We start from the raw sequence: 13049 nt of genomic DNA, 5'->3' as shown, positions 1-13049 counted from the left end.
AAACCTATAAATATAGAAAATAGACTAGTGGTTGCCAGGGACTTGGTAGGGGGAAGGAATTGGGAGTAACTGCTAACAGGGTGTCTTTTTGGAATGATGGAAATGTTCTGGAATTAGATAGTGGTGATGGTTGCACAACTTTGTGGACAAACTAAAACCACTGAACTGTACTCTTTCAAAAAAACTAAAAATTTTTATGTTATTTTGTGTTATATGAATTATGTTTCAGTTAAAAAGTAAGTGAATAAATGAAAGAAATATTTGACTGGTATGTATTTTCAGATTCTCTTTAGTATCTGGATCTTCTCTAGTATTTAAACTTAATACTTAAGTATGTTTTTGGATTAAGTTTACCATCATTGCTCTGAAAAATGTTCAATAAATACATCTTTATGTTCTTGTACCTGGCAAAGAAGTACTCATGAGTAATGAGTTTTCCAGCTGTGAGACAGTGAGTTATTGGATAAATACAGCAAGGAAATGAATGTCTGCAGTTACATTCTTACTCAATAGCTCTTGGCAGCCATAAAAACAACCATTCATCAGACACAGGCACAAAAAGTCTCACAGAGCAAGGCAATGAAAACCTCAGCAATAAAACCTTGTGGCCTCCTATGAAAGAGACAGTTAACTGTCTACCAAAAAGTCTTGTTCCTCCTTTCATGGTATAGCGTTGTGGCTGGGCAGCAGATGCTCAAATAGGAACTGCATTTCACAGCCCCTTGCGTATAGGTCAGGTCATGTGACTCCCCAAAGGAAGTTAGGGGAAGCGATGAGTGTCACTTGTAAACCAAGGCATTAAAGTGAGAAAACTGCTCCCTCCTCTCTTCTCCCGAATGCCAGCTCAATGCCAAGGTGGAAGGAGCCTGAGGCCTTGAGTCATTACATAGTGGAAAGGCTCCTACTGACCTGGAGTATCCACAATGGACAATTGTGTGAGGAAGAAATAGATTTGTATGTGAACAGCAAATAGATTTTTTTTTTCATCTTAAGCTATTGGAATGTTGGGGTGTATTTGTTATAGCAGCTAATCATCAAAATTCATTCATTCCACCAAAGGACTATTTATTATTTGCCTTTCATGGGAATATAGGTATGAATAGCACAGAATTCTTCCTCAAAAAAGTTCTAGCTTTGAAATGAAGAGTTAATGGGAGAAGCAACTCGAATAAATATGCCACCAGTGGAAGGGCAGTAGGTGACCCACCAAAGAATCTGAATAGACCAGTTACCATTAAATAAATTTAAAAAATTAACAAACATTCTAAAAGGCACAGATTATTTTGTAGACAAAGTTTATTGAACCCATCAATAAAATGATGTAGTTAAACTATCCCAGAGAGCAGAACAGGATAGAAAGCTTCCCAATTTATTATATGAGTCCAGATATATCATCCCTGATACAAATCCCAGGCAATAGCATGTACACACACACACTCACATACACCAAACAAATTTCATCTGTAATATAGCCCATTTAAAATAATAAAAAGAATATACCTACCGCACAACTAAGCCCTTTCACTGCTAGCTATTTATCCAAGAGAAAAAAAGGAATATGCCCACACAAAGATTTGTGCATAAGTGTTCATTACAGCTTAATTTGCAATAACTAAAACCTTGAAACAGCTCAAATGTCCATCAACAGGTGAATGGATAAATGAATTCTAGTATATTCATACAATGGAATGATATCCAGTGATAAAAATGAATAAACTATTACCACAACATAATGAATGAATCTCAAAATAATTGCATAAAACAAGCCAGAGACTCCCCCTACCCCCAGAAAAAGAAAAAGGCCGTAAGGTACTTTCCACTTACATAAATTAATCTGTAGTCACAGAAAGCGATCAATGGTCGTCTGGAGTGGGGGAGGTAGGAAGAGATTACGAAGGGGCACAAGGAAGCTTTGGGGCATTATGCATATATTCACTGTTTTAACTGTGGGGATGACTTCAGAGTGTACACATATGTCAGAACATATCAAAGTGTATGTTTAAACTGTGTGCAATTTAATGTACCTCAAGTATATCCTTATAAATCTGTTTGGTTTTTTTTTTTAAAGAAATATCTAGGCAACCGCTTCACCTCTCTGAGCATGATCTATAAAATGGAGGTGTTATCTACACTGTTTAGTATTCATATGAGGATGGGATGAAATAATGCAAAAATATTTTGTGCATTGCAAATATAAGAGTATAGGGACATCATGTAATCTTTATTATTAATGCCATCATCAAGAATGTCGTTATTATCATCACTATCACAGTCACCTTGGTCTTCTGGCACTCTGCATTAGGATCTCTGAAGTCGTTCATCAGTTTAACTTAGAAGGAAAAAGTAAACCCAGCAAGTTCACTAGTTCCTAGGGATGGCTGGGAGAAGGCAACATGCTGGTAAACACAACAGTCTTCCAGGAAAGTGAGGAAAAGACATGTTGTGAAATGCCCAGATATGAAACAGCTGGGGAGGCCAGCCCTCTTGCTGTTATTGGAAATGCCCCCTGTGCCTGGACAAATTTTGATTTGAATGCAGTCATAGAAGATCCAGCAATCACGATGAGGGGACTGTGAGCAAACTCCTAGTGACACTTGAGAACGCACAGTCAGTTCATCTCTCTCCAGATAGACTGGAACCCAAGGAAATGAGAGGTGAACAGTGAGTCTGAGTCCTCCTTCCAGGCTGAAAGGAGGCAGAAGGGGAACTGCTGGGGGCACAGAGGGTCTGAGGACTGCAAAAAGGAATAAAAAGGAGGGCAAAGAACACCCTCGGATTTGGGAGAGAAGGAAAAGGTTCTGACCTTCAGGCAGGTAAACAATAATTTTAACACTGTTGTGTCATCTTTTCAAGAATGCTCAACTCAAGTCTGGACACAAGAAAGAACAGCAGAAGGATTAATCCATGACTGATGAGACTGCCGTTCCTTGGATGGGGAGAGAGCCAGGGTGCAGTGGGGAAAAAGGGACTAGATATTTATGAGCACTTACTGTAGCCGAGGCATGGTATTTTACAAACATTAACATGAAGTCCTCCCAACAATATTACATGGCGGGGAGCTGAACTGCTCTGAAGAATTGCCAGGCCCTCTGTTCCATGTGCAGCATAAGCCCTTCAACAACCCCGTGAGGGAGGTACTAGTATTATCGCCATTTAGTAATTGATGGAGCTGAGACACAAAGAGCTTTGTAAATTGTCTAAGACCAGACAACTCATAAGACATTGGGCTCCCCTCTGACGTCCCAGGCTGAGCTCACCTAAAAATTAGAGCCGTGCAAACGGCCTGGGAAACATAGAAGGAGACACACCAAGTACACGAGTAAATTTTGACAGGCAGAGGTTTCAATATCCAAGTTCTGGGTCAGGCCAGGTGGCCAAACCTCTGGTGTGGGGCATAGAGGGAGGAGGACTGGGTGGAGAAGCACTCTCACACATCCTTCTTAATCCAGCACATAGACGTCTCCAGGGCAGGACAGGGACCTCAGCAGAGTAGCTGATTAAACCTGAAGGTAACTATCTAACTTCATAGTAAACTGGGAAGAGAGAAGTTAATGTAATTCAGATTTTTAACAGTGTAACTTTTTTTACAGTCTTTCTCTCCTCCCTTTGCTCAAAATATAACTATGACAAAACCCAGCAGAGCTCTGGGTGAGGGCTTTGGATGGCTGGGAGAAACAGTTCGGCTGCTGGGAAATCTGAAGCAGCGTGGCGCTGCAGCACAGCCCTGAGTTTGAATCTTGTTTCTGTCCCTTCATCCAGTGCCCTGGGGAAATCAGTTTACCCTCTGAGCCTGTCTCCACATCTGTTAAATGAGGGTCTTTAATACTTCACGGGCTTGTGAGGATAAGAGGATTACATAAGGTGTCCTCTGTCATGTTCTCAGCTCTTTGCAGAACTTCATTAAGTCAGCTCCGTTTTCTCCCCTCCTCCCAGATTTGCCTCACAAGTGCATTACCACTGGGTGGTCAGCGCACCCCCTTCAAGACTCCTGGAGATGGTAGCAAGGAGAACCTGCATTCTCCCCAAGGAAATGCAGGTTTGAAGCCACAGAAGAGCTGCCTCTGGGAATTTGCCCTTACCTGAGTACTGGGGCAGGAACACAACAGCCTTGGTACATATATCCAAAAAGCCACCCAGTTCAGAAGGAATGAGGTCATGGAACAGGGAGGGCGAAAGGGCTTTCAGATTAGGAACCTGGGATTTCCCCAGGCTGATGACGGGCTGTGGAGGCTGGGCGCACAGCATCCTGCTGGCTCTGCCCAGGTGCTCTCCTTGGGTTCTGACCACCTTCCCAGCATCCCTCTCCTTTGCTTTACGGAGCCCAGAGAGTCTCAGGCCCCCCTCACCTCTTTCCAACTTGCCCCAACTAACCCTAATCCCCAGCATTCCTCATCCCAAAACTGGCTGTGAAGTGGGACACAGCTACCCCAGTGCTCACGCCCCTCCTTGCTACTCTTGGCAGTGCAAGGTAGAAAGAGCTCCGACCTGGGTGAGTCACTTCCCCTCATAAGCTTCTATTTCCTCATTTGGTAAAAAAGGACCCACCCCCGTCTTTTGAGGGTTTTATTAAGGTCTCAATAGGAAGTAGCCAAGGGAGTAACAAAGTTAACCAATGTGAGAAACTTATAAAGATTCCAGAAAGCCCACAACATTTTTCAGTCCCTGACTATTTATATGAACATTTAGAAAGGGTTAGAACTATTTATTATATTTATCGAACATATAGTAAAGGTTAGAGCTACATTATTAATTTTAAAGAGCAAGTTGTAGAAGAATCTGAATTATTTATGTATATGTGTGTGTGGAGGTCCATCCATGTATGTCTGATTAGTTATAAAAATGAAGGAGTTTATAGTTAATGGTTTATCTCTAGGGCATGAGATTAGGATGACTGAAAGACTTCTTTTTGTAAACTTCTATACAGTTTAATATTTTTAATGGGTATACATTGCTGTTATATTTAAATGGATTATATTGATATTTTATTTTACAAATAACTACTGTGATAAACAAAATGATAAAAACATAAATAGTGCTAACCAGACCTTTCTTATATTCCTGCCCTTTCCTTTCATCTCTGAAAATGTAGGTTTATTAACTCTTCTTTTCTCGTCATTTACCACCCCACCCACAATCCTAGAAAATCAATAGCCATAAATGAGCAAATCCCTCAGATTCCCCACTCATATGGGCTCAGTTATGTCCCTGAGGAGCAGTGTCTTCAAAGTGCCCTCAGCATTAAACAGGAAGTGTCAGATTAGACCGCTCCTGAACACCTGGGCTCCAGGAGGGAAAACTAAACTCCACTTCAGCTTCGGAGTTTACCAGGGGACCACAAGGGTTTAGCAACCAGTTGCCAAGGGGAGTGAGAGAACAGCTACCTCCCAGTTCCAGGCCTACCACTGCCCACCTGTGTGACCATGCACAAGGCCCTTTGCCTCTCTGGGACTCTATTTCCTCTACTGAATGGGAGTGACAATGCCAACCTCTAAGATTGTGGACAAGATCAATAAGGTAATGCAAGTAGAAGCACATTTTCAATTGCAAAATTCTCCACCCAGCTAAAGTAGACCAGAGGGCTTACCAGACTTTACATAAAGGAAGGCCTTTTTCTTTTATGTGAAATTCACAAATATACACAAGAGGGAAGGGGAGTAAGGGAGGGTCCTCTGTGTGTTCCTCCCCTGGAAACCCAAACATGAAGAGGAGGGCATGTGTGAGTGAGTGAGTGTGTGTGTGTGTGTTACGTTGGGAAGAGTGCTTTGGAAGAAAGTGGGTGTGGAGCACACACAGCATCATATACTTGCCTGGAGCTGTTCTAAGTGGGTTTTGAGATCTGCAGGTAGCTGCAGACTTCAGGCCCAGGGCACAGGACAGAGAAGCCCGCAACGAAGCCTGTTAACTCTGCCCTCCTGCCCTCTCCAGGGCACCTCAGTCAGCAGGCTGTGACTGGAATGAGGGGGAACATAGACGCCGGGTAGGGCGGGCGGGGAGGGTGTCCAGAATGCAACACCAGAGCAGGCACAGTGCTCTGTGGGAAAGAACCAGAGCCTAGGTTCCAGGAGACCCCACTCTGCCCCTCCTCAGCTCTGTGACATTAGGCAAGTTGCCACTCTACCCTGGGGTTCATTTCCGCTTCTGGAAAATGGAGTGGGACTAGAACAGGACCCCTCTAGCTCCCTGACCAGTCATTCTGTACCTACCCATCGGCAATAGAGTTTCCCCAAACAGAGGGCCCATTGAGAACAGGATCGGAGCTTCTGGAATTCCTGCCAGGCTCCATCAGGGACAGACACAGGCAGTGTTGGTTCCTGTGTCCTACCCTAACTGTACTGGAAACCTGTGAAGAAATCTTCCTTTCCCTCCAAGAAGGAAAGCTAAAGCCAGCGAGGGAGAGAGGAGGCAAACAGGCCAATGTGGCATAAGAAGATAGAAGGAGGCTGGGGATACCTACCTGGCACAGCGGGTAACTACAGGGCACCAGGAGAGAAGACACAGAGACAGTAAGATCAGACAAACCAAACTTTATTCAGAAAAGAGTATCAGTAATCACCACTAAACTATTAAATGAGGCACTTTGGTCCCCACTCCCTATCAGCCCTCACGCCTCCCACACCCACCCTCTCTTTGGCCTTTGTAGAACACTGAAAAAATCTTTTCCTGGGTTTACAAGTTGTCCCAGACTTTTGGGCTGGGAACAGCCCACAGTGGTCTCAGGTTGGACTGAGTCCAAGAGGCAGGCCAATGAGACTGCCTCCAGTATCCAGAAGTTCTAGGCCAGGTCAAGTGGCCATTCCTATGGCTCAGGACCTCAATGGGGGTGGGGGTGGATGTAGGGGTTCCCTTACAAGTCCTTCTCACAGCTGGAGAAGCAGCTGGAGGCCAAGCGGAAAAGCCAGTGAGCTCTAGAATGTTTTAGGCACATATGGATGGATAAGGTACCATGAAGGCCCAGGAGGTCTCTGCTCCTGAGGAAGGTCACCTGACCACAGACCAAGCACCAAGAGCTGGGCTGGATCTGAGCTCAGGATGTAGCTTAGATGGTGTTCTAAAAAAAGAAAAGGAAGAAAAGCTGGTGCTAAAACCCACCATTTAGGGCACAGTGTCACACAGCTCAGTTCCAGGTGTCTGGAACCTTCACCCATCTTGGATCTTCCATTGGACGGTGTTGAAGGGAAGCTGCTGAGCAGAGGCTGGTCTCTCTCCCCACTCTGAAACCCTCTGCTGGCCCAGGCCAGAATGGTGTTGCCCGCCTAGGGAAACAGGCCCTAGGAGGGGTTGGCATGACCAGCTCTGGAAATCCCCATGGCCTCAGCAACATGGAAACCTGCAACAGAAGAACTAAAGTCACGGGGCTTCCAACTGCATCTCCAAGTATCCCAGCAAAGCCCACCCCAGGCTCTGGTTGGCACAGGCAGGGGAGCTGAGGGAACAGGCACCCCGCCTAGAATATGGCAGCCGGACCCCAGCCTAACTGAGACATTAAAGAGCTTCATGTTCTGGAATTTCCCAGAAGAGAGAAAACAACAACAAACAAACAAACAAAAAAAAAAAAAAACACAGTTTTAATGAATACAGAGTTTAAAATGAAAAAGTTTTGGAGATAGATGGTGGTAACATTTGCACAACAATGTGAACATACTTTAATGTCACTGAATGTAAACTTAAAAAATGGTTAAAATGGTCAATTTTATGTATATTTTACAACAATTTAAAAACATTTTTAAAATAATCATATTAACAGAATCTAACATGTGTTGACCCCACTATATATAGTACAGTGTGGTCCTGAACAGCCCAAACTGCGTGGGTTCAAATTCTAGATCCACTACTCAGCTCACTAGCTGGGAGACTTCTGGGCAAGTTCTTTAACTAGCTGTGACTCTTTTTCCTCATATGGAATATGAGAATATATAACACACCTCACTAGGGTTGTTGAGGGAACGAAATGAATATGTCTGAGGGCTGTGAGCAGTTCCAGGCACACAGTAGGGCTAGATAAATGCCCTAGCAGTGACTATGTAAAACCTACATAAGTACTCCACACCCCTCCCAGATCATCACAACTACAACAGAGAAACCAAACACCTCTCCACCTGAGCCTTAACAACATGTTCACAAAAACACATTCTGGCCTCTTATTCTAGCTTCTAATCCAGAGAGGGCTGAATTTTTTCCAAGAGCATTTAAATTCTTGCAAAGATTTAGCAAAAAAAGTTGACTTGTCACAACTCTTTGGACATTGTCATTATTATTGTCACCCCTCCAACTTGCTCTGAGTAATAACCCTTAAACTTTTAGAAAAGGAGGGGGCTTTTGTGTTTGTTATTCAAAGGTCTAAGACGCCTCCAAAAAACCAAGAAGCATCTTACCTTACAGAGGCTGGGCCAGCTGTTCACCCCAGGTTTAGGGGGTTTTCTCTGGTGAGTGACCACTCCTGCCAGCTGCTCACAGTCATGTCAGGATCTCTTACAGGTGACATGCTTTTTGACTGGGAAACCATCTGGATAACCTTTGCTTCATTTCCCAAACAGTGTAAAGGAATGTTCAAATCCACCAGTTCCCAAGTCTCCCACTGGCCCAGCGAGGACAGCTCTCTTCCCTCACAGGCCTTCCGTCTGCTAGACAAACGCCCTGGGAAAGGAGCAGCAGTCCAAATCTTCAGTCAGACCACAGCCAATCGGTTGGACCCCTTGGAGTGAATGCAAGCAGGAACAGCACAGGGCTGCTTAGAACCTTAAGGTGGGTAAAACTGGTCCAGGTCCAGAGGCAGTAAATTAACACTGTACACTAAATTACTTGGGCTTCTTTTACACTGGGCTTTCGCAAAGTCTGTGATATGTTAATGAACATCGTGAAACTCCAGGGGTAGATAGCACCTTTGACCAACCCATGTGGTTGTGAAACCCCCAGGGTAGCTCCCGAGCCAGGATTCCCGGGAACACCCACTGCTTTAATGTGAACAGCACTGGACTGGGAGTCTGCACACGGAGTTCTAATCTTATTATGGCTGTTCCCAAGAGCAAGGAGTGGGACTCACGCTAACCTAACATTCCTTGACAGGCGTGTGGGATCCCCAATGCCAAAAGCTGCTGGGAGGCGGGGGTGGGGCAGAGAAGCCTGTGGGACGAAGGCTAGGAAGCTGAGGCCAGGGAAGCTAGTGTGCGTTTGGGCCTGGCCTCCACGAACCGCGAGGCCAAAGGCGGAGCTGGCTGGGGCGAGAGAAGGCTCTGAAGGTGCAATAGTACACCTACTTCTGCCCATCCTCACCTTTGCAGGTGGGCCCCACCCACGACATCAAAGCACCGAGGGACGGGCGGGGAAGGGCTGCGCAAGATGCCCGCACAATCCCAAACTAAAACGACACTCGTTGCTCATCCCGGGACCAGTGGAGGACTGTCCCCAGCTCCGCTGGCGACTGCACGCCGCCTTCTGCAGCACTTGCGGCTGGAAGAGGGGCCAAGCAAAAGGGGGGCCCTTGCGACTGCGGGGAGGGGAGAGAGCGGCAGTGGCGCAGCCATTAGAGTGGCTGCGATATGGGCACCTCCCCGGATCTACGCGGCGCCTGTCCACGTCTCGCCCTCAGCAGGGAAGGGAAGGAGGAACCCCGAAGTTCGCAGCAGAGCTGTCAGTCCCAGAGTGTGCGTCCGCTCCTCGGATGTAGCCTTGCTGGTCCCTGGAGGCTGCGCATGTCGCGCAGCTGACTGGACTCAGGGCGGCGGCGCTGCCGTCGGGCGGGAACTGCGTGACAAGGGTGCCTGGGCGTAGGAGGCGGCGGGGACGCAAGGCAGGGGGTGGGTGCCACGGCACACGGGCGCGGGGCGGCGGCGGGAGGACTGGGGCGCTGTCCTACGCAGGGTCCCCGCCCCGCGCGCGCGCGGCGGCCTCACGCCACCTCCTGTTCACCCTGGTAGCGACGGCAGCAGCCGTAGAGCGCCGAGAGCAGGTAGAGGCCGAGGCACAGGCCGCCGCAGACGGCAGCCGCCAGGAAGGCGTGGTAGGCGCAGGACATCTGGTAATCCTTCAGGTTGCAGTAGCTGTGCCTCTGCGTCTGGTCGATCATGATGCCCGTCGCGGCGCCGTACAGCGCGGCCGCCAGCAGGTCGTGCGCCACGTTGACCACGAGCCAGCGCGAGCCCAGCACGGGCACCAGCTCGTGCTTGCCCAGCAGCGTGAGGAAGTAGAGGCCCAGAGTCAGCAGCCAGAAGAGCACGGACACGAAGAGCGCGAAGTGCACGGGGCCCTGGTACCTGCTGGTGGCGATGGTGACCCAGAACGCGGCGCCGGCCACCAGCTGCAGCAGCCGCAGCACGCCCAGCGGGCCGCGCAGGAAGGCCCGCTGCAGGCGCACCGCACCGCGGGCCGCGCGCGCCTGGGGCGGCGGCTGGCGCGGGGGCGGCGGGAGCATGGCCCCCGGGCGCGCGGGCTGCGGCGGCGGCGCCCCGAGCAGCGGAATGGCGGCGCTTTGTTCGCGGGGGCGGCCCGGCCGACGTGCCCGCCGCGGCCTCCTCGCTGGCTCCTAGTCGTCCTCGCTTCCTCTCCCCTTCTCCCCACCCTTCCTCCCCTCCTCCTCCTCCCAGCCCTCTACTTTCTCTCTCCTTCTCTCCACCCCTTCTACCCGCCCTTTCCCTTCCCCTCCCGGGTCTCCACCCCCACTCGCTCCTCCCGGCTTCCTGCCATCCCCTTTTCGGTCTTGTTCATACCCTGGCCCCCCTTTCCGGCAGGCGCCAGACTCCCAGCTCGGATTCCTTCCTCCCCAGGGCAGGGTGGAGAGCATCCGCACCCCCCAGCCAACCGCGGGCCTCCCGCTCTGTCCTGCTGGGCGAAGTTTGCCACATCTGGGGCCACCCTGCCTGCCCTGCCTCCCCGGCCCCCGTCCAAGCTTCCTGTGGAAAGCTGCCTTCTGGAGCGTTCTCCCAGCCTCTAACTGGGCTCTTTCTCGGGTCCTGGCGGCCACCCCAGCTTCCTGGCCCTTGGCGCTGGAGGCAAACGGTGATGGTCTTGAACTCATATCCATTCTTACCTGGACATCAGGAATATTCTGCTTGTGTCCATCTCAGACTTGTCCAAAGTGGGGCTCTCAGACTTTGTCTCAGCCATCTGAGTCCTTGCACTAAGAGAAAGGAACTATCACCCACCAGGGGCCCCACATGCCACAAAGTCTTGTCAGTCCATTCCGTATATGCTACCCAACATGGCCAGACACAAACCCCCCTCTAAGAGACAGCAAAGTTCTAGTGCTTAGCAAAATGGCCTGTAATGGAGACTAAATGATGCTTTACATTGAGCTTTACATGTATTCTCATTTAAGCCTCAAAATAACCTGAGATATATTTCTGTATAGTTTCTTCATTTTACTGAGGCAGGGAAAGGATGCCTTAAAGGGGTTAAGACCAGGAAGCTGGTAATTATAGCTGGTCTCTCTCCTCTCCCCTTCTGATCCAACTTTTGCGCACTGTGGCATATTTCTAAAACACAGACCTGCTTATTTATTGTACTACTTCCCCTGACCACAGGATAGGGTTCTCTCTCTTCTATGGACATACTTCACAAACTGGCCCCAACTGACTTCCAGTTTCTTGGTTTTCCACTTCCTTTCCTTACCCATGCTCCCACACAGCATGCCAACCCCACCGAAACTCTTACGTTCCCTAAAATAAGCTCAAAATGCCCTTTATTCCCAGCCCCCACTTGGCTGGTAAACTCCTATTTATTCTTCAATGCCCAATTTAAATGCTCCTCTCTTTTATCCAACTTCCCAGGCTGTTGATTACTGGCTCTTCTAGGCCCCCACTAGGAGCATCCCTCTGCAGTCATTTTGAGTCTGCTTACATTATAACCACTGCTTACCACCTCTTCACATCTCTGCCTGGCACACAGGAGACTCAGTATATATTAATGGAGTGAATGGCTAAGTAGATGCAGAAACAGCCATGGAACTGAGAGGAACTTCTTACCCTTGGGACCGCGCATGCATCAGACCCCCAGCTGATCCTGCCTTGCAGAATTGGTCCCTTATCTCCTGGTCATGGGATGAGTCCACTGGCCCCAGGTCTGGCTATGCAGGTCCCTCTTCCTGCAGCCTGGCTTCCCTTCAGGGAGAAAAGCTATGTGATTTCTCAAGCAGCAGCTAATGCATTTCGCTGCCAACACAGCTCTGTCTGCAGGTACCTGGGGAAGAGCTGAATGCGTATCTTAAATGAACCAATGGTGATACACAACACACATAAGACAGCATGGTGTCAAGGCTCAGGGTACAGGCCCTGAGGCAGACTACCTGACTTTGCACCACTGCCTCACCATGTCCTAGTGCCGGGACCTGGTGGAGGGGGGCAGGGAGGGATACTTAACCTCTTTGTGCCTCAGTTTTCTCATCTGTGAAATCCTTTCATTTACCCATGAAGTGCTGGGCATTATTGCAGAGGCTAGGGTTACATAATATATATGTGATTATATTACTTGATTGCTTATTACACACTAGGTGCTATGATGAGCACTTTATATTCACTGTTCTATCTAATCCTTGTCAACTGTAAAATAACTGCTGTTAGCTCTGATTCAATGATGGGGAAACCAGGGCTCAGACGGTAAGGGAAGCTGACCATGTTCGCAGAGGTGACGGGTGACAGTTTAAACAGGAGCCCAGGTGTGGCTGACTCCAGGTCCACATTCAAAGTGCTTTTAAATACTCTCCCATATTTTATTCTCAGCTACTCTTATGCAGCTGTCCTCTTAGGTGGCTTGTCCAAAGAAAACAACTTTACTAGTTGTTACTAGGGTGGTGAGTGTGAATGTGGGGACTAACACCTCGGTCTTCTGACCCCAACTTCGGGGCTTTTCCCTCAGCATCCCTTAGCAATCCTTGGACATCCTCAGGGTGCCAGTCTTGAGCAGGGCTGGAGCTAGGATGGGCAGGCCCTGAGGGGCTGAAACTGGGTGCTGGCCTGATGACTGTGTTATGCCACACAAACTATGTGGCTGCAGGAGTCGGGGGCTGCCTATCTGAATAAACACTGAAAGGGAGAGAACAGAATGCTTCCAACGTCTAA

General features: G+C 48.5%; 2 protein-coding genes across 3 annotated transcripts in view; both read right to left on the bottom strand.

The window, feature by feature from the left end:
* Positions 1-8505, bottom strand: part of ZFYVE27 (zinc finger FYVE-type containing 27) — a 107834-nt gene extending 99329 nt beyond the window's left edge. Inside the window, exon 1 of the mRNA XM_057506193.1 lies at positions 8373-8505. The gene's annotated coding sequence lies outside the window, so the exon portion shown is untranslated. The remainder of the gene's footprint in view (positions 1-8372) is intronic.
* On the bottom strand, positions 6510-10560 carry MARVELD1 (MARVEL domain containing 1). 2 transcript variants are annotated; one of them, XM_036886351.2, is made up of 2 exons: positions 8373-10560; positions 6510-7327 (listed from the first exon to the last, which is right to left on the bottom strand). In XM_036886351.2, exon 1 carries the CDS (start codon positions 10406-10408, stop codon positions 9887-9889), a length of 522 nt encoding a protein of 173 aa, XP_036742246.2. In that variant the 5' UTR covers positions 10409-10560; the 3' UTR covers positions 6510-7327; positions 8373-9886. The 2 variants fall into 2 exon arrangements, with proteins under 2 accessions (XP_036742246.2, XP_057362179.1); XM_057506196.1 differs by having other exon boundaries at positions 6510-7048.
* Between the last annotated feature and the right edge of the window lie 2489 nt (positions 10561-13049).

This window comes from Manis pentadactyla, chromosome 8 (genome assembly GCF_030020395.1).
Source record: "Manis pentadactyla isolate mManPen7 chromosome 8, mManPen7.hap1, whole genome shotgun sequence".
Classification (NCBI taxonomy): Eukaryota; Metazoa; Chordata; class Mammalia; order Pholidota; family Manidae; genus Manis; species Manis pentadactyla.
This window is presented reverse-complemented; position numbering and strand designations above follow the sequence as displayed.

Coding starts and splice junctions, on each gene's coding strand:
- MARVELD1 (XM_036886351.2), bottom strand. CDS start 10,408: ATGCTCCCGCCGCCCCCGCGCCAGCCGCCGCCCCAGGCGCGCGCGGCC.